The sequence below is a fragment of the Octopus bimaculoides genome, chromosome 1 (assembly GCF_046866305.1).
Source record: "Octopus bimaculoides isolate indiv1 chromosome 1, ASM4686630v1, whole genome shotgun sequence".
Classification (NCBI taxonomy): Eukaryota; Metazoa; Mollusca; class Cephalopoda; order Octopoda; family Octopodidae; genus Octopus; species Octopus bimaculoides.
Genome location: NC_142928.1, coordinates 155,963,836 through 155,986,212, shown reverse-complemented (window position 1 = coordinate 155,986,212; position 22,377 = coordinate 155,963,836). Strand labels below are relative to the sequence as shown.

Genomic DNA, 22,377 nt, shown 5'->3' with positions numbered 1-22,377 from the left:
AATCAGGTGGTAAATAGCCAGTTGAAGTCTATCACTATAGTTCTTCTTACACCTGTGATGCTGTTTTTCTTTTACTGTTGGTATGAATTGATTTTCGTATCGCACATTTGAGATGCGATAGTCTCGAAGTCCTACTGTGAAGCTTATGAGCATTGCACCTTCTACTTACTGAGACCACATCAACACAGATATTTTGGGTAACCCATAGTTTAGCTTCTAAAACAAGAAAACTTTCCATAATGCGTCCGATTTATTTCGCTGTGAACGCGGGAAAATATGCGCCGATGCGTGAAAACACGCCTTTCTCTTAACGCGTTCCCAGTGATCATCTCACCTATTTTAAGTGTTTCAACCGTGACCACCCAATCATGAACGGCGTTCCAAACACGAGTTTTTCTAAAACCTAGATCTTCATTGTTACACCCTATCATCATTTTAAAGGACATACTGAATGTCTGGAAGTACACTGCTTAGAAACAAAGATATGATGGTCAGGGGTGGAGTGTCTTTAATCATAGGTCTACTGAAACAGAACTGACTGGAGCTAAACAACTACTAATCTCAGTTAACGAGGAAACCTCCACGCCGTCGTTCGATCGGCTAGAAACAGCAGCCAAATCATTACTGAAACGCCTTTAATTATCATGTGCGGGCTGAAGGGCAACTCGGAACATTCATGATGTGAATGTTCCGAGTCCTCTCCCCACCCCACCCCCTTTCGCGAGCGCGCATTTTTTTTTATATATTCGTTCAGAGCAAGTTGTTTTACACCTATTACACTATTTTTCTTCTGTTTTTGTGCTCGGGTCAAACGCTTTATGGGCTTCTTTCGTTTTAACCCGCAGAAACGTCAAATGAAAATGCCAATTTATCTCTATTTCTACCACATTGATTGGCTGTATAGAGGATTTCTCGTTAGCTGAAATGAGTTACTTGTTGTTTAGACCCAGGTCAGAGATTCCATATAATGTGCTCAGTGCAAAGAATATACACACAAGAGGTGGGGACTGCAAGCAGGCTAATAGAAAAGCTGACTTTCCTATGTGGCAAGTGCACAAGAAAAGCACCCAGGAAAGAGATTCTTTCAACTGCCTTGTTGGCTTCCAAAAGGTAGTAAATAGTCTCTGTTGCGTAGGTGATCTAATTAACATCATGGGCAGGTGCACTGAAAGCATAGTAACCAGAGTATGAACCTGTCAGAAAAAATTCCCCGGAGCTACTATCTCTGTTGGCAACGAAGAGCCCCTCCCTCTGTGAAAGGGCTGACTGTATGATGCTTGTATGTGAAATGCAATGCCATAATGTAATGGAAATATGGGCTTTGAATGCAGGGGATTTGTGAAGACTTGAAAGAAATAAAGCAAGTATGCTTTGCTAGATATATAATGTTAACATGCATGAACAACTGAGTATAAATGACATAGGAGAACGACTATATAATACGGATTAGACATAGTATATAAGAAAGAAACTGCATTGGTATGAGTATGTGATGCATATGAATGACAACAGCTGTATAAAAAGGTGCAGAGCACTCAAAGAGGATGGTACCTGTGCAAGAGGAAGATCTACAAAGACATGCGACAAAATGGTGAAAACTGATCTCACTCATGGTGTTGAATTTCACAAAATAGATGACAAGGAATCATAACAGGTGACACAATGGTGTTGGAGAAAGCTGCCTCTTGTGCAGTCAAGGCTGAAAGAATGCTAAAACAAGTTGTGAAGGTGGCTGGGATGTTGTCACTGCATTGCGATCCTCTGCCTCCCTACTGCCTTTATGTTAGCCTCTTGCCTCTTTTACTCTCACTGTTCTCATTACATTCATCCATTCTTCCTCTGTCCCATCTCTCTTTCCCCACATTGACCCCCATGGCTTCTCTTCTTCCTCTCTCTTTCTGAATTCCTCTGCCTCCATGGATGCCATTTCTCTTTCAAGCACCCATTTCACCCACCCCAGAGCACTAGATCCCCCTACTCATCCACTCTTCCATACAACAATACATCTGTTACTCTCATTATACTTCAACTTCTTTCAACATCTTGCTTAAACTCACTACCCTCTTATTTACCTATCAGTTATGGGAGCTCTTTAATCTTGTGAGTTATGAGGGGGGGGGGGGTTCATTTAGTGCTCATGCCCTCAAAATAGCATCCAGTGACTGGTGAACTGAACAGGATTGAGTGGATCCTTCAATCTTGCAAAGAGCCTTGACAACTTTTCTTGTGCTGTTACCAGTGAAAAATTCACCATTATCCTCTGTAAATTGATTTGTGTTATGCAAAGCATCCATGTATAGAAATCATGTGGAAACTGATACTTGTGTAAGATGTTTTCTCCCAACCCTTTGGATCATGTTGGTCTGTCTTTGGAGACCCATAGTATGTCACCATCATCTTCAGTTTGCATTCATCTTACAGGATCTTACCACTCATTCTGGTCCTTAGTTTTCTAGCACACTCTGCAATACAGCATGAAAAGTAGATGATGCAAAAGATAAAGAGGAGGGAGGATGATGATGATGATGATGATGATGTGTGTATGTGCTTGCATGCCCACATGCATGTTTACCTCTCACTGCTTGACAACTAGTGATGATTTGTTTATGTCTTTGTAACTTAATTGTTCCATATAGAAGAATTAAAAGATTATATGCTTAAAAATACCGGAGTTGACTGACTAAACCTTTCAGTAAACCTGCAGTCCATTGACTGAAAACAAGAGAATAAGAGTTTGTTTCTTTGGCATTTATTTTAAGTTTTTCTTTCTTTTTTTTTTTTTTCCTTTTCCAGAATTCAAACCAGTCACCAACAAAGTAGCTTAAGTCTTTTGTTTAACCCTTTAGCATTCAGATTTTTTTGTCAAATGTAATGCATATTTATTCACATTGCTTTAATTAATCAAGCATTATCTTGTTGATTCAGCATTCCAATGGTGTGCTTGTATATTTTTAGAATGACATTGTTGGGGTTAGATCTGGTTGTTTTGAACATAAAACTGGTAGAAATATTTTGGCCTGATTAAATAGCCAAATTAAATGCTAAAAGGTTGTGTCAGTCTGGAACAATATATAAAATGTTGGTTTTTTTTTTGTTTTTGGTGTAGTTTTAATGTTTTTTGAGCCATTCACCTTTTCTCTGAGCTGGCTACCCAATATAAGGTTCAGGGAGATTTCTACATAATTTTTATTGATTCTTTATGTCAGGGGTTTTCAAACTTTTTGACTTGCGGACCCCTTTATATTTCAGGCTTTACATTAGGGACCCCCTTATAAACGCTTATGAAATTTATACATAAATATTTGCTTAAAATAACATATTTTTACATTTATTTATTTAACAGTATTTAACAAATAGGTTTATTGTCAATTAAGAGATTTCGATTAAAAAACATATATAAAATCAAATTGCCCACAAAAAGTATTTGCTGTCCACGGACCCCCTGTGGTCCGCGGACCACAGTTTGAAAACCTCTGCCTTATGTGATAGATTGCATTCCTCAGAGTACAACTGATATGCTGATTTGTAGCAGACAATGCAATCCTTCCATGAAATGTAACTTAAAGTAATTGGCAAAAGGCATCACAAAGCCTGCAGCATAATTTGGTTCAACTAGAGATCGTTTTTTATAACACTTGCATATATAGTAATACTATGAAAAAATAAAGCCGGTGTAGGTGTGGCTACGTGGTAAGAAGCTTACTTTCCAACCACATGGTTTTGGGTTCATTCCCAATGAGTGGTACCTTGGGCAAGTGCCTCAGGCCAATCAAAGCCTTGTGAGTGGATTTGCCAGACAGAAACTGAAAGAAGCCCATCGTATATTTATGTGTGTGTGTGTGTCTGTCTGTCCTCCCACCATTGCTTGACAACTGATGGTGGTGTATTTATTGTCCCTGTAACTTAGTGGTTCGGCAAATGAGATTGATAGAATAAGTATCAGGCTTACAAAGAATAAGTCCTGTGGTCAATTTCTTAGACTAAAATCCTTTAAGGTGGTGCAGCATGACCACAGTCAAAATGACTGAAACATGTAAAAGAACAAAAAAAATTCAGTACAACAGTGAATCATTGATTATATAATGCCAAAACCACTGGTTTACGAGAAGGCTAATGGCTCTGTGGGTTAGAAGCTTGCTTCCCAACCATGTGGTTTCAGGTTCAAATGTCTTCTATTATAAGCCTTGGGCTAACCAACTCTTTGTGAGAGAATTTAGTGGGCTGAAATTAAGTCCATTTTGTGTGTGTTTGTGAAAATGTTCCTGTCTCTTAGCTGGGCTTGGTTGTGTGGTTACAAACTTCAGAACCAAGTGCTTTCAGTGTCTTCTATAACTTCTGGTTGACCAATACCTTGTAAGTGAAATTTAGGAGATAGAGACTGTACAAAAGCTTAATATATATGTACATACAGGTGTATGTCAGTTTACATACAGGTGTATATCTCTTTATGTTAACACTATTTGAATAAAGGTTTGTTTAGGTTTCCTGTAAACAGACTCCATAGCTCTTTCATGTGAAGACCAGTGGAATAAAAATTCCTTTCTTGGAAAGCAAGTGTAGATTGGCAACAAGAATAAGTCTCATAAAATGCATGCCAGCATAGAGAAAGCAGATGTAATAACAATGAGACAAGCACTTTTTACTTTGTGGAGCATTGTTTGTAAATGGTAACTTATTTTGAAAATGATATAAGGCACAAGTGTGGCTGTGTGGAAAGAAGCTTGCTTCCTAACCACGTGGTCCTGAGTTCAGTCCTACTGTGTGGCTCCTTGGACAAGTGTCTCGTATTATAGTGTTGGGCAGCCCAAAGCCTTGTAAGTGGATTTGGTAGACGGAAACTGGAAGAAGCCCATTATACATGTGTGAGTGTGTGTCTGTGTTTGTCTCCCACCACTGCTTGACAACCTGTAACTGAGCAGGAGAACTGATAGAATATGTACCAGGCTTTAAAAAAGAAATAGGTACTGCAGTCAATTCATTTTACTAAAATTTCTTGAATGGTGCTCCAGCATGGCTGCAGTCTAATGACTGAAACAAATAAAAGATGTTCTCCATAATTGCTTCAATTTTTTTAACTATCTTTTACAGGTTTGGTGCTTCTTTAAACTACGAGAAATGTGGATTTTGTTCACTGGATGCAGTTTTACAATCTATTCCTGAAATGGTGATGGGAATCTTACAAAGGAATGGTCAATATCACTATAAATTGCTGAAACCTCCCTATAATATGGACTACAGAAATGGTTCACCCTACTCCCCACAAGATAACTTTATTTCACCTTCAAATACATACCATCAGCCATATTCACTAAAAAATTTGGGTTTTAAGACTTCCATACAAAGACCTGTACCATTATTACAGGTATCAACATCATACTCTTTAATGCATAGTCAACCATTCTATGCTGCCTTTGGTAGTCCTAACTCTCAAAGTAGACATTCCTATTCAAATGCTTCCACTTATGATGACAAAATACATAAAGGTAAGATGCCATTTCTTTTCTTTTTTTTTTTTTTTTTCAGTTGGATCTATTTTGCTCTGTGCCATTAGAAAGTTATAAAGACCTTCCAAAGTAAATATTGCATTGCAGATTTAATTCATTGTCCAGTTTAGTACCACTAGAGGCCACTTTCTTTGCAGGCAATCAAGGCCAGGTCTTTGGTCTGAGCAAAATTTCATTAGTTTTAGAGGTCCTGCTCTTCCTCTAAGTAATTTAAAGCAATGTAAATATGTTTATTTTGTAAAAACAGTAATTGTATTATTTCTCTCAGTAATTTGTCTTGTTTTCACATTTGTATATGGTAGAGGTATTGTTCATTAGATCGATCCCAGTTAAAGGGATTTGAAGTCAACATCCAGGGATAATATTTAATACTGGAAGCTCTACAGTTTCTGCTGCTTAATTATTTTCATAATTGCTATGGGTGCAGGAGACATATGTATCTCTATGTATGGAAAAGTTAAGATGTTTGCTTTGTAACCATGTGGCTCCAAGTTTGATCTTATTGTGAAGTACCTTGGGCAAGTGTCTTCTACCATAACCCTTGTGAATGGAATGTTGTTGATGGAAACTCTTGGAGATCCATAGTATGTCACCATCATCCTCAGTTTACATCCATCTAGGATTTTACCGCTCATTGTGGTCCTTAGTTTTCTATCACACTCTGCAATACAGATAACCTCCCAACTTTCTTCATGTTTTTCGGTGAGTGAGGTACCATTCTCCTCACTAACCACAGTGTGCATTTTACTAAGCCAATGCCACCTGATTGGACTAAAGACTTACCTCTACTCTGTAACATTTTTTATTTGCAGTTACTATTCTCTTCAATGGTTTACCTATGATGAACTTTATGCAATTCACATTTCCTTTGATCCTTTACTGTTTTTTTTTTGGCGGGGGGGGGGGGGCTTGGCTTTTATATTCATGTGTATTTGTGTGTATTTTTCAGCAAAAGGTTTAAATATTGGCAAGAGAACTGGAAAACCATTACTTTATGAACAAAGTCACTTTAGACATTTGTTTTGCATCAAGTTACAAATACTCCTTTGTTAACCATTTAGCATTCAAATTTCTGTCATATGTAATGCTTATTTATTTATTCATAGTTTGATTTATTCTTGCATTATCTCGTTTTGAGATTGCAATGATGTGATTGTTTATTTTTAAGATAACATTGTAGGGTAGATGTGAGAGGCTAGGTCCAGCAAGTTTGAATATAAAACAGGAAGATTATTTAGGCTGGATATGGCTGGTTTAAATGCTAAAGGGTTAATCTTGTCATTAGAAATACAGTAAACTAGTGATCAATTGGCTCATTGAAAACATGCAACCAGTAATGATATCATTCATCATTTGTAATATAAAGTAAATAAATGAGGCTTGTTTTATACCATTTAAATTGTGTAATGCAATTTATGGACAATATCATTCTTGGTTACAGATCACCAGTGGATTGGTCACTAATTCATTGCATTTATGATGGTTAGTGTGATAAGGGAGTATTTGTAGCTCAGTACAAAACAACGCATTCAAAGAGCACCAGGTTTTTGGTTCTCTTGCTGATGTTTGCATCCTTCACTGTTATACATTTCCAAAAGATATACAAATGATATGCATGTCATGTATGTTCATTAAATGTCTGTCTTTCTATGCTAGCATGCATTAGATATAGAGTTATTTAATTCTTTAGCTTTCACATTACTTTTTCAAATGTAATGCTTATTTATTTACAGTGTTTTGAATTAATCCCACGTCGTCTTGTAGTTTTGAGATTTTGATGTTGTGATTGTTTATTTTTAGAATGATACTGTAGGGTAAGTGTGAGAGGCCAGCTTGAACATGAAACAGATAAAATATTTTGGTTGGATGTGGCTGCTTTAAATGCTAAGAGTTTAAGGCAAAAGTTTTGCAGCTGAATGTGCTTCTTGTTTCCAGCTCTCACCTGTTTACAAGTAAAATGGTTTTTATCGGGGTAACTGGTCATATTGTCAAGGAGTGTGAACATGGTCACCATTTTGCTCAAGTGGTGATGAGTGGACTGTCAGCATTCACATGCATGTGCATAAACATATACTACGGGCTTCTTGCAGTTTCTGTCTTCCAAATTCACTTGCAAGGCATTAGTTGGCCCAGTGTTATAGTAAAAGACAACTCATTAAGATGCTATGCAGTGGGACTGTGCCAAAAACAAACCAGTTTTACAACACATTTAACCACACAGCTATGTCTAGCTTTTTAGTGAACTTCTTAACCACACTGTATGTGTATTGGTATGTGTTTGTTTAACATTCATTTTTCTATGCTAGCATGAGTTTGTGTTGAGAGGTATTTGTGTTAGGATTTTATAGTTTGATGCACTTTTTGTCACTAACCTTTCTGTCTTTCAAGCAAGTGATTCTTTTTTATTCCACTTCAAAAAGTGCACAGTCACCAATCATGTTAACATCACCATCACAAGGAATATGAATTTTCACATATACATGCATACATTCAATTGCAGGCATGGCCATAATGGTGTAGTGTGTTAATGCATATGTATGTATGCACACACACACATATATATATATATATGTGGCTGTGTAGTAAGAAGCTTACTTCCCAACCACATGGTTCCAAGTTTAGTCCTACTGCATGGCATCTTGGGCAAATATCTTCTTACCCAATGACCAACCAGTCTTGTGGGTGGATTTGGTAGATGGAGACTGAAAGCAGCCTGTCGTATGTGTATATATATATTTCTATATATATATACACACACACACACACTAGCAGAAATACCCAGTGTTTCCCAGGTTAAAGAAAATAATGAAATTTAAAAACACTGTCTAGATTATGCAGGTGTCTCTCCAGGCCACTTCCTTGCTTTACAATGTATGCACTCAGTTATCATTGCACCATTGGAAACACTAGTGTCATCTGCATAATGAACTGCTGGATCATAATCAAAAGCTACTTCATAGAAGTTGCTCCTCTGAGCTGTTGCAACTGCTCTTCGTTTTGCAGTGGAAACCCTATTCCTTGTCAGCCGTGCATACCTCTGTTCATCACTTTGAGATGCTCTGGCTTCTGTAGTGCACAGTTTGTTCGTTTCTTGGTGTGCTTCCCTTTCTGCAGTTGTGTCTCTTTCCTTGAACAGAGACATTCTTTTGGCTGACCTTAACATTGTAGACAAATTTGACACTTTCCTTCTAGGCAAGGTTATATACGTATACAGAAATACCGAGATGCAGAAGATAGTAAACAATGAAAATAAGTTGGTTAACGGAAATTATGTTTCTTAATATGACGGGCAGAAAGTAAATAAGAAATTTTTACGGAACATAAAGAATTGTGCATTGAAGTGAAATTTGTCACTCAGTGAATCAAAGAACCAGTATCGAAGGAACCAGCGAAAAACCGTTGACAACAGAAAAACAGGATCTAGTTAAATTGATTCACAAAATCAGCCTCTACTTTATCTTGTAAATTAATGAATCTGATGTTATTTGGAATTGGGGAAAATTTGGGTAATTTTAGCCAATCAATAGACAGCGAGGTATTAACAGCTTGTTACCATGACAACGGCACGTTGTGATTTACTTCACCCACGTGTTTTGTTTTAATAAAAATTCATATTTATCAATTAGAATTTTATTGTAGATATTTTTCGTCAATTATCTTGATATTTTACATATTATTCATATATATTTCAAGAAGTTTTTCTGTATTTACATTCGTTGCAACGAATGCATTTCAGTTTAAACTCAGGTCAGGCCAGAATGAGCCATTCTGTATTTTTATTGAAGATGTAGGACATTATTTAATGTGTCCTTCATTTTTAAAATGTTAGAGCATAGTGTGAAGGAGATTTGGCTGTTATTTCTAGCAAATTGAACAACCACACAGATTACCTCATTGGCTCATTTGCTGATGTGCATAAATAAACAAAAACTAAAGGAAATGGATCTTCATCTGTTTCTAGGATATTTCCAGTTGTATGATCAACTGAACTGGTTACACATTCAACTGGTACTTATTTTATCAACCCTCAAAGGATGAAAGGTGAAGTCAACCTAGGTGGAATTTGAACTCAGAATGTAATGCATTTTGCCCAGGTGGAGTGGTAGTGGTGGACATTAGAGGGATCATAAGAAGAGAAGAGGCAAGTGGGATGGAATGTTTGAGAGGAGATGCTGGTGATATAAATGACAGGCTTCTGCACACTTTCCATTTATCAGTTTCTTCTCATAGGTATTGGTCAACCCAGGGCTACTTTAGAAGACAGATGCTGCACAGAGGGATTGAACTCAGACCTATGTCATTGCAAAGCAAGCTTCTTAACCACACAGCCATGCCTGCATACATGTACTTGCTTCAGTTTTATTTTAGACAAGAAATAAATTGGTTGAAGTTTCTAGTTTTGTTGTTAACCCTTTTGATATCAACCAGCTTGATACTGCTCTGGTTCTGTAATAAAAAAAATTCAGTTTAAATCTAAATGAATATATTCCATCATGATATCATCATCATCATCATCATCATCATCGTTTAACGTCCGCTTTCCATGCTAGCATGGGTTGGACGATTTGACTGAGGACTGGTGAAACCGGATGGCAACACCAGGCTCCAGTCCGATTTGGCAGAGTTTCTACAGCTGGATGCCCTTCCTAACGCCAACCACTCAGAGAGTGTAGTGGGTGCTTTTACGTGTCACCCGCACGAAAACGGCCACGCTCGAAATGGTGTCTTTTATGTGCCACCCGCACAAGCCAGTCCAGGGGCACTGGCAACGATCTCGCTCGGAAATCCTACAGGAGCCAGTCAGGCGGTACTGGCAACGGCCACGCTCAAAATGGTGCATCTCATGTGCCACCCGCACAAGAACCAGTCCAGGGGCACTGGCAACGATCTTACTTGGCTTGCCGGGTCTTCTCACGCACAGCCCATTTCCAAAGGTCTCGGTCCGTAGTCATCGCCTCGGTGAGGCCCAATGTACGAAGGTCTTGCCTCACCACCTCAGCCCAGGTCTTCCTGGGCCTACCTCTTCCACGGGTTCCCTCAACTGTTAGGGTGTGGCACTTTTTCACGCAGCTATCCTCCTCCATTCTCACCACATGTCCGAAGTACGAATTTCTTTAGATTTGTTGAGTTTTCTTTACAGCAGCTTAATAATGGAGAAATTAGTTATTTTATGAAATCCCACCAAATTTTTAATTACTAAAATAGTTTCCTTTTTTATTTTGTTTTCCTAAGGGATATGGCCGCCAGAGTCTTAAATAATTTATTGAAATTGTTCTTTGTAATTGAAATGTAGCTCTGGAGCAAGGAAATTTCATTTGAATGTCTTTTCTACTGTTAATCTATTAACTTCACAATGAAGTGGGAGTGATGCTTGTTGGCTATACACAATAGCTGAGACTTCGCATCATCTAAATTGTTTGAAAATGTCAGTCAACTGATCTTATTGCAGTTACTTCCCTTGAATGTTTTTAGATTTCAAATATTTCTGGGAGACATAGCATATTAACTGCTTGGATAATCTCAACTAAGTAAAACTTTTCAACTCAAAACTATTGTATTTAAGCTTAATATGTGGAATGCTTACCTGAGGTATTTACACACAAGATATATTGTTGTTATTCATGGTTTCAAGGTTAGCTCCACTGAATGGCACTTTGGACAAGTGTCATCTACTGTGGCCCTGGGCTGACTGGTGTCTTGTAAGTAAATTTCTTAGATGGAAACTGTATGAAGCCTGTCATATATAGAAATTGAGGGATTGTGGTGATGCTGATTCTTTTGCTTCTGTTTTTCTATATGAGCATAGGTTAGATGAATACATATTGAGGTACAGTTGAAAGGTTAAATACCCTTTTTTTTGTTGCTGGATTTTGCCTATTTTCCTGGTCAGGCAGTTTTCATTCCACTTGTCTGAACATTTATACACGCACATGTGTGAGTGTTTAGAAGTATATAGAGTTGGTATGTCACTGGTTGTATATTAGTGTTGATAACAAAGGGGTGCTGAGGTTGTGGTGGTTGTTGTTTAGCTTCAGTTCAGCCCAAGCAGAAGACTGATGACCAAAGACATGATCCACTTTTTTTTCATTGTCAGCAATAGTACACTCCAGACTTCATTACCCAATGTGTACTTTTCTGTAAAAGAGATGTTGTTTTAAGATGATTTGACAGCCATTTCTAACAGATCAAATGAACTTCATAAAAGCAGCTCATTAGCTCAAGATGTCTTGCTTTTTTTTTATGTGAGAATATTGGTTAATGGACAAATGTTTCAATTATCAAAGAAATGCAAGCAAGAATTGTGTTGTAACTATTTATGAAAAGGATAGAAAATAACTTTGCAAGTGATGACAAGCATTTTCCTCTCTCTTCTATTTCCATCCTACTTTTATTTCATTTTCCAGAATTTTGAAAATTTCTAATCTAGAAATTCTGGGGAAGATTAGAGAACTTTTCTTGTGCTGTCATCAGAATAATTTTCACTTGGTGTCCATTGTCATAGTTGTTGAGAATAGGAATGGCATGATGTAATAAAGACCTTAGTAAAACTCTCATGCTATACAATGGAAAAATCCCTACCCTGTTCATGCTAACCTGGGGTGGGAATTGATGTAAAATTGCTATGTTGCTAGAGTTAGAACTTAAATTTCCCTCAAATCACTTGCTGTTGTCTTCATAAATGGAAGAACACACTGGATAATGTAGTCCTTGTTACAGAAAGACAGAGAATAGTTGCAGATGTTGGAAAATCTTAAATCACTCGTGGGCAACTTGCAGCTTGCTGGCCATGGGACTTTGTGTATGACATGCCTAATGAAAAATTATCTGGAATTTCTTTAGTAGTGCACCTCACTTGATGATGAGCCATGTCTCATGCAGTCTGTTTCTTGAGAAAGGTTACCCATGGTTCTCTTAGATCCCAAACTTGTTCCATCAAGGCTGACATTGGACTAAACAGTAGCATGTAAAAGTACCAATCGCCATTCAATATAATTATTATTCAAGCTAATTATTCATGTAATTTCTTTTGTTTTTCTTTTTAATTTCTTATTAAGTTTGCAAGATTTTATTTTTTTAAAACTAAACACATTAGAAATAAATAGCCTGTTATGTCCTTTAAGTTTATCATCTTCCTTTGTGATTGCCTTCTTAAAAATTCTTCACTATTGATTCTTATCTATTCAGATTCTCTTTGTTGGCAAATATTCTAGACTACCTATTTTGTAATTTAATGGGTAAAATATTGATTTTTATATTTCTATTTGAAAGGAACAAAAATCTCTTGTTAACTACTTAATGAAAACATTGTATACAGCTGGCTGTTTGTAGATCAGTCAATTAGATTTAATTATCTATTTCATCTAAAGTGATTTTTCAAGAATTAATTTCTTATTGGATTTTTGACAACTTATAATTAAGCCATTTCTATTAATTGTTTTTTTTTTCCCCTCAAATAGTTTTAATGTTATTGATTATAGAAGAATATCTGAAGAAAAAATATGATTTGATTATTTTCCAAAAGCTCTTAAATGTTTTGGTTTATATAAATCCTAAGACTATAAACTATAACCTCTCTGATACCAAACCACCAGAGACTATCCATGGTTCTATGTTGAAAATTTCCTGTTTAAAATTATCTAAATCAGGAGTTCTCAACCATTTTTTTTTTTAATCTATGGACCCTTTTGATTACAATTCTATTCTGCTGGACCCCCATCACCATTTGATGTTTAAAAACTAGTTTTATAGATACTTCTTCTAAAATTCTTATTTGATTTTTTACATATTAACTTGTGTAGGTTGAACTATGTAAAATGTTAGGGAAAGAAACTCTCTTTTACTCTTTACTCTTTTACTTCTTTCAGTCATTTGACTGTGGCCATGCTGGAGCACCGCCTTTAGTTGAGTAAATTGACCCCAGGACTTATTCTTTGTAAGCCTAGTACTTATTCTATCGGTCTCTTTTGCCGAACCGCTAACTTATGAGGACGTAAACACACCAGCATCGGTTGTCAAGCGATGTTGGCGGGGACAAACACACACACACATATATATACATATATACAATAGGCTTCTTTCAGTTTCCGTCTACGAAATCCACTCACAAGGCTTTGGTCGGCCCAAGGCTATAGTAGAAGACACTTGCCCAAGGTGCCACGCAGTGGGACTGAACCTGGAACCATGTGGTTCATAAGCAAGCTACTTACCACACAGCCACTCCAAACCTTGCTGTTTCTTGCAATACATACAAATACATCCAAAGCAAATTTTTTTCAGGGGATCCTTAAATTACTATTGTGGATCCAGAATTTACTATTTTGTTGCATGCCCCCCACCACCAAATCTTACATGGATCTTGTAGCAGCCTTTTTTAACCCCTCTTTCTTTTGCAAGTGCTCAACTGAGATCCATAACATATACACTCAAGGAGTGTTCAAAATTATTATGTGCACATACATGAAACTCCGAAGTCGTATATCTATCACCAAGTATGATTGTCATTGAAGTAATAATTGTACATACAGGGAGTTAGGGTGTCCATAAATTACCATTACAATTTGAAAAAATCAGGAAAAAAAAATCGAAAATAGCATAGTTCAGGAGAGTTTATTGGAAAATATTGGCAAATAAATAAATATTTATCAGAAACATCAGAACACTTCCACATAGGCTCCATTAGTTGCTAGCAATAAATGGATATGATAAATTGAGGAAATTATAAAGATAATTTATCAATACCCTGTGTGTGTGTGTGTGTGTTATTTAATTACTTTGACAACCATATAAAATCATTCAACATTTTCTATGTTGGTATGGGTGAGAATATATATTTGTGTGTGTAGGGCTGTATTTTCCAGTGTAACCATTTTTTAAGACAACAGAGTGACTTGAGTGAGAGTTGGCTGTTATTTTTAATAGAGCAATCAACTATATAGTGGCTCCCTTCTTGACTCATTAAATAAATGTATTTGAGGATATACTAATTGATTGGAATTTTACCTGTTTTGTGTTCAAACTGACTTTTCAAACCTATCCTACAAAGCCATTCTAAAAATAAACAATCAATTCATTGAAGTATCAAAACTTTGCTTAATTCAAAACATAGTGAATCAAGCATTACATTCAACAGAATAATCTGAATGCTATATGAATAAAGTATGTGATCTCTTAGATTTCCTTAGAAATAGTTATTCATCTTCATCGTTTAATGTCCGCTTTCCATACTGGCATGGGTTGGACGGTTTGACTGAGGACTGGCAAGCCAGAAGGCTGCACCAGGCTCCAATCTGGATAAAAATATTGTGGGATTTGAAATACGTACAGGCATGATTGTGTGGTCAAAGAGCTCACTTTATAACCACATGGTACTGGCTTCAGTCCCACTGCACATCACCTTGGGCAAGTGTTTTCTAATGTAGCCGAGGATTGATTAATGCCTTGTGAGTAGAATGTGGAAAACCGAAACAATGCCCAGTGTGTGTGTGTTTTTACTAATTATCTTTTACTTGTTTTGGTCATTAGACTGCAGCCATACAGGGGCACTGTGTTCAATAATTTATTTTAAGCCTGGTACTTAATGCTATTGGTCTCTTTTTCCAACCAACTAAGTTACAAGGACATACACGTGTACATACACAATGGGCTTCTTTCAGTTTCTGTCTACCAAATCCACTCAAGGCTTTGGACAGCTTGAAGCTATAGTAGAAGACACTTGGCCAAAGTGCCACACAGTGGGACTGAACCAGGGATCATGTGGTTGGGAATGAAACTTTATACCACACAACCATGCCTGCGGCTAATGTATAGTGGTGAAATGCAAACATCACTGAGAAACACTCAACCCACCAAAAAAGATGCCCTTATATAATATTTGGTCTGAGCTGCAGAAAGAATCCCTTGTCTTCACTTTTAGAAATGCATGAGACTAATGAGCAGTCTTTTGGAAACCTGAAACCAGCAGTGCAATTGTTTATCAAATGAAATATGAAATAAATAAATAATAGATTTAAATGTTTGACTACTGCTAGGCCTAGTAGCTACTTGCACATTAATACTACCCATCAATAATCACCACAATGATGTGAATCACTCCTAAAAGAAAAAATTTTAACTTGTAAATTCGGTCATTCCATGCAATTCAAGTTTTCCTTTCACATCTTTTGCTATTGTATAAGTGTTGCAATTTTTTTTTCTTTTTTTCAATTAGATAAAAAAAATTATTCACCGAGAAGAGAGTCATATTGTTCCCCTGCTGCTAATCTAGGAAAAATGAACAATTCGTCTGAATGCAACGATATGTTTGACCCAATAAATCCTGAAATTACCTCAAATATCATGAAGGTATGTTTTCTCTTTAAATTTTAAGTTACTTCTATTATTTTTAATGAAACACTCACACACATATATGTGTGCAAATGGATGTGTGTGTGTGTGTGTGTATACCATCATCATTTAAAGTCCATTGTCCATGCTGGCAGTGGTTGGACAGTTTGACCAGAGCTGGCAAGCTGGGGAGCCGCACCAGACTTCAGTCTGATTTGACATGGTTTCTATGACTGGATGCCCTTCCTAACACCAACCACATTACAGAGTGTGCTGGGTGCTTTTACGTGGCACCATGTGTGTGTGTGTGTATATATATATACAATTTCAGCTGGTTATACTCAATATTGCAAAGATAACCTAGATCTCAACTCATGAAAGAAAACTCCAAATGACCTGTCCTTGTTTTCTTTGTATCATCTATCTGGATGTTTTGTTGTCCCTTTCTTGTATCACCTAACTGTCTGGATGTTTTGCATTCTTGTCCCATTTTGTATTATATATATAAAGCGGTGTGCATACACTTTCTCTCTCTCTCTCTCTCTCTCTCTCTCTCCCTCCCGCCCTCCCTCCCTCCCCCTCCCCCCTCCCCCCTCTCTCTTTCTCTCTCTCTCTCTCTCTCTATATATATATATATAATAATATAGATTTAATCAAAAGATTAAATGTGGTACTTAAAATGTTTGAGACACCAGAATTTGGTAGGATAAAAACCAAAACAAAATCAAGAGATTTGGTGAATAAAATTTGAAGTAAAGCAACAAAAATTCAATAGGTTATAGCAGTATGTACGTTTCGTACAAGCTCCATTTATTCATGTAGTGATAACACTACAGAAAATACAATGAAAATGTACTCCTCAGCTGCATAAAGGAATTTCATTTTAGAAAGTCATTTTGAAGATGTTTGCAAAAAACAAGAGTAAGAGAGGAAAACACATCTCGACTATGCTGCTGTTTCACAGACAAAATTTGCAAACATCTTCAAAATGACTTTCTAAAATGAAATTCCTTTATGCAGCTGAGGAGTACATTTTCATTGTATTTTCTGTAGTGTCATCACTACATGAATAAATGGAGCTTGTACGAAACGTACGTACTGCTATAACCTATTGAATTTTTGTTGCTTTACTTCAAATATATATGTATATATCATCATCATCATCGTCGTCGTTTAACGTCCGCTTTCCATGCTAGCATGGGTTGGATGATTTGACTGAGGACTGGTGAAACCAGATGGCTACACCAGGCTCCAATCTGATTTGGCAGAGTTTCTACAGCTGGATGCCCTTCCTAACGCCAACCACTCAGAGAGTGTAGTGGGTGCTTTTACGTGCCACCGGCACGAAGGCCAGTCAGGCGGTACTGGCAACGGCCACGCTCAAAATGGTGTATTTTATGTGCCACCCGCACAAGAGCCAGTCCAGGGGCACTGGCAACAATCTCACTTGAAAGTCCTTACACATGCTGCGGGCACAAGTGCCAGAAAGGCGACACTGGGCACAGGTGCCTTCACGATTTCGCTTTCCCCAATAAGTCTTTGCAAGCTGAGTTTCGTGTCCAATGAAGGAGACGACGTTGGCATGGGCGCCAGTTGTCGAATTTAACTCGATTTCGATTTCACTTGCCTCAACAGGTCTTCGCAAGTGGAGTTTAGTGTCCAATGAAGGAAGGTACACATAAGTGGACTGGCTGAGGCCTTAATCATTTAACATCTGTTTTCCATGCTTGGCATCATCATCATCATCGTCGTTTAACGTCCGCTTTCCATGCTAGCATGGGTTGGACGATTTGACTGAGGACTGGTGAAACCAGATGGCAACACCAGGCTCCAATCCAATTTGGCAGAGTTTCTACAGCTGGATGCCCTTCCTAATGCCAACCACTCAGAGTGTAGTGGGTGCTTTTACGTGTCACCCGCACGAAAACGGCCACGCTCGAAATGGTGTCTTTTATGTGCCACCCGCAGAAGAGCCAGTCCAGGGGCACTGGCAACGATCTCGCTCGAAAACCCTACAAAGGCCAGTCAGGCGGTATATATATATATATGTCTGTCTGTACGTATCGTCGTCGTCGTTTTGGAACAGATTAACAGGAGCTGGTAAGCCAGAGGACTGTGCCAAGCTCTATCGTCTGCTTTGGCCTGGTTTTTACAGCTGGATGCCCTTCCTAATACCTGAAAGCACTCAGTACACTATGCCATATGCCCACGGGCATATGGTATAGTAGAGCATGGGCTACTAACCCCAAGATTCCAAGTTCGATTCCAGGCTGTGACCTGAATAATAATAATAATAATTACATTGAAAAATATCTTAGGAATGAGAACCCAGATTCAAAATTTCTCTAAAACACCTGATGAAGGCTGGAGGGTATATCAGCTTAAACGTTGTGTTAATAACAAACAACATGAGGACAAATATCCATCAAATGTAAATAATGTACATAATTCCTCATCTCTTAAACATAGAACTGTATTTTTTCTGATGTTTGTTGAGTTTTCTGCCATCAGTGCTATATTTTTCTTATAGTAATCCTCAACATTTAAAAAATAATTTCTTTATGGAGATGAGACCATGGTAAAAAAGTCAAAAAGGAAGTATATGAATTAGAACAATAGATTATTACATGGTTCACACAGTAGAATAAGTTAGTCTGCCTATGAGAAAGAAACATATCAGAGCTCTTTATCTCCATATATGCACTTTTAAGGAAAAGTTCTGCCTGACTTTGCACTTGTTCCTTACAATCAAAACACTTATGATATTTTATGAACTGTTAGTATTTAAATCAGTGGTTCCCAGAGTGGGTGGCTTTGCTCCCCTGGGGGTGGTGGAAAGATCCAGGGTGTGTTGAAGAAAAGTGGAGTGTTAATGGAAGTAAACACAACAAAATAATGTGTTAATTAGGTTAGTTAGGTTAAGCTTTGATGGAAGTAAACACAATAAAATAATGGGTTAATTAGGTTAAGTCTTATTTGTGAAATGCAGTTGTTTTGAATTTGCTGCAAAAAGTGGTCTATGTTTGTGGTGGTGGAAGGCGGGGGTGGGTGGACTAGGTATGTGTCTTGGGTGCCAGGGGTGGGGGACAGTCCAAAAATATTTGAAAACCTCTGATTTAAAATATGTTGATGTAGAGCATCATTAGATTCCTTGGATTTTAGTGTTTCACTTTAAATTAGTTTACATTTAATTCAAAGAACCCATTATTGTTATAGATATCTATTTGTTTGTTTTTATGTCTGTTTTTCCATGCTAGTATGAGTTGAATGAATACATAATTGAGGCATTGTTGTACAAGTGGATGCCCTTCCTGTTGATAACTGTTTCCTGTTATTAAAGAAAAAGAATTATACAATTATAAACCTACAGTGGGAGACATAATTGATTTCAGTATATGTAATATACACTGGAATATATTTTACGAGGATGTTGATGGATATTTATTTAGCAACTAGATAATGGACATTTATTTGAATAATAAATATTTTGCAATTAGATAATGCATATTTGATATTCAGGCAATTGAAATTTGATATCCAGACAGTGGACATTTGGTATCCAGTCAATGGATACTTGGTACCCAAACAATCAATAAACCTTGTAATAAGCTTTTGGGATTTGACTTTGTTTTCCATAGGATGCCAAAATATTTTTCTTTATAGAATTTGGAAGATTTTCTGTGTTTAATAATTGTTGCTTGTCTTTCAGATTCTTGATCGTCATCCAGAAGGCCTTTATTCTTCTAAATTATGTTCTGCATACCAAGTAAGTATTGAATGGAATTTCTTACATAAATTTTCACATGTTCGAAATAAGAATGCTTCATATATCATGCTCTGACAGTATTAGGAAAGAGAAAAGATGTTTAACCCTTTAGCATTCAAATTATTCTTTCATATGTAATGCTTATTTATTCACATTGTTTTGAATTAATCCTGCATTATCTTGTAGCTTCGAGATTTCAATGATGGATTGTTTATTTTAGAATGACATTGTAGGGTAGGTGTGAGAGGCTAGATCTAGCCAATTTGTACATAAAAGAGGTAGAAAATATTGTTCAGATATGGCTGGTTTAAATGCTAAATGGTTAAGGAGGATCAAATGAAATGCAAGTGTGTAGTGCATGAAAAACATTCTTTCAACTGCTTGGTAGGTTCCCTCAAAGTAGCTGATGGCTTTTGTTACCTAAGCAACTGAATTAGCAGTGAAGGTGACTGTTGCAGAAACATAGTAGCCAGAGTAAGACTGAATTTGAGAGAGATTGAGGAGCTGTTACCCCTGTTGGCAACAAAGAGATTCTTTCCTTGTGAGAGGCAAACTGATAATGCATGTGTATGAACTGTAATGTTGTTTTGTAGTGAAAAGTGGGCTTTGAATGCAGATGTTTGAAGGCTGGAAAGAAATGAAGCAAGCATGTTCCATTGGATGTAGCAGGGTACAAATGAGCTGAGAGAAAAACTGGATATAAGAGGAATCGTATGTAGTATAAAAGAGAGAAGACTCAGCTGCTATGGACGTGTGATTGTATGGAGGATGACAGTTTGATAAAGAAGAGTCAAGTGGTCTAAGTGGAAGAAACTTGCAATGGAGGAAGATAAAATTTCACAAAGGTGATTGGGGATATCAAGGAGTGAGATATTTTTCATTATGTGCTTTTTATGTGCCAGCACCATGTAAGAACCACTCATGTCAGGGCCATGTAGACAGAGCTTTTGCTCATGCCGTGTAACAGCACTTTTGCCAGTGCCACATGAAAAGCACCCAGCACACTCTGTAAAGTGGTTGATGTTAGGAAGGGCTATAGAAACCATGCCAAATAGACAAATAAATCTTTGGCAGTTCTTCAGTTGGCCTGCTCCTGTCAAACCCATGCCAATATGAAAAACAGACATTAAATGATGATAATGTGAGTATGCACACACAAATAAGTACAATGCTTTTTTTTTACATAGACCTCTTATAAAAATCCTTATCTCTTGATATGATACCACCTGAGTAATAGTAGTTATGACCAAGTGAATGGTGATGATCTATTGTAAGCTCTAATAGCTGTTAGTGAGACAGGCTTGGAATCTATGCTATTTGGTCAAGTTCTGTACCACAAATGACAGACTGCACACAAAGGTAAAGGTATCACAAGGTTACCTGCTTGAATACTGTCACTAAATACTTGAAAAATATATTAATGACTAATAAATTGATAAACAAATCTTATGAAATCAAGCAATACCTCTACGATTGATTACTTCATTTATCTTGATTTTCATTTTACATTATTTTCTCAAAAAGCCAAATATATTTTGGAGACACTGTTTTTTTTGTTTTTTGTTTTTTTTACAGAAACATCATGGTTCTGAATTGGATTATCGAGATATGGGCTTCCTAAGTGTAATAGATTTAGTTTCCAAATTGGACACAGTCCACATTGTGAGGCCTGCTGGCAGTGGAGATTGGATCTTGTATGATACTAAGAAATCTAAAGAAACTGCAGAGAAGTTGGCAAGTAAGTATATATGTTCATTGTTGTTTTCCATTGCTTTGTAGACTATAAGGAGAAAATTGTTTTTAAAATGGAACCTATAACAATTTCTTAATACTTTACCATCCTATTCAATATAGCAATTTCATTTTGCATTATAGAAATCTATGACTTAAATTTGTTCCCCATTTTGTGAGAGGAGAAAACTGCTCAACAACAGTTAGTAGGGGTAAAAGTGATTTGATCACAATTTCTTAATGTTTTCATTAACTCAGAGAAATATACAACTCTGAGAAGTGTGCATGTAGTATGTTTTGAGATGTTTCATGTTTCTCGGTTTGAGATTGTCTCTGGTGTTTTCACAATAGTGAAATGTGGATATATAAGTTGGTTCATAGCTTGAAGTGTAAGTGCTGATACTGGCTGCTTTTAATTATCCCTTCTCTTCTGTTGCTATGCCAGTTAACTTCCCAAGATTGTAGTAGCAATAAAATAGGAAGTAAAAAGAAAAAAAGATGGTTGCTTCAAGTCCAGAGTGTTAGAATTACTGAATATTCAACATTTTTATTACCATATTTTTGTTGAAATATGCTGCCTTTGTTTTGGCTAATTTTGAAAATAATGAGAAATTTAGTTAGATAACTGTGTCATTTTATTAAGTTGGTGTTGGGATATAAATTAATTTGAAATTTTGATGAAAGTTTTCATTTAGTTTTCTTTAAAACAGGAAGTTTGTATTGTAGAATCAGGAGTGGTTTTGGGTAGATTGGTGACAGAAAATTAAGAGAGCAGTTTGATGACTCATCAGCTGAATTCCAAATCCTGTTGAAACTACCTTTGGGTAAGACTTGCAGTAGACTTAAAATTCACTACTGAAGTTGATTCCAAGAAGGGGTGGGGATATTTGGCGATAAAACATCTGTACTCAAAATACTTGAAATTCATCATCATCATTGTTTAACGTCCACCTTCCATATTTAACAAGTAGAATTATCAAACGCATGAATCTAGGACAAATAGAAACGGTTTATCTTGCAAAGTGTCTTAATCAATTTAAAAGTTTGTTTTTA

General features: G+C 36.8%; 1 protein-coding gene across 14 annotated transcripts in view; it reads left to right on the top strand.

The window, feature by feature from the left end:
* The window catches only part of LOC106868430 (tudor domain-containing protein 5), an 89,986-nt gene that overhangs the window by 33,486 nt on the left and 34,123 nt on the right, over positions 1–22,377 (top strand). For all 14 annotated transcript variants that reach the window (XR_016243774.1, XM_089360644.1, XM_089360647.1 and 11 more), the window contains 4 exons: positions 5,089–5,483; positions 15,712–15,845; positions 19,537–19,593; positions 21,169–21,331. Coding sequence is in view for 13 of the 14 variants with exons in the window: in XM_089360644.1 (XP_089216770.1) it covers positions 5,089–5,483; positions 15,712–15,845; positions 19,537–19,593; positions 21,169–21,331 (749 nt within the window). In the remaining variant the exon portion in view is untranslated. The remainder of the gene's footprint in view (positions 1–5,088; positions 5,484–15,711; positions 15,846–19,536; positions 19,594–21,168; positions 21,332–22,377) is intronic.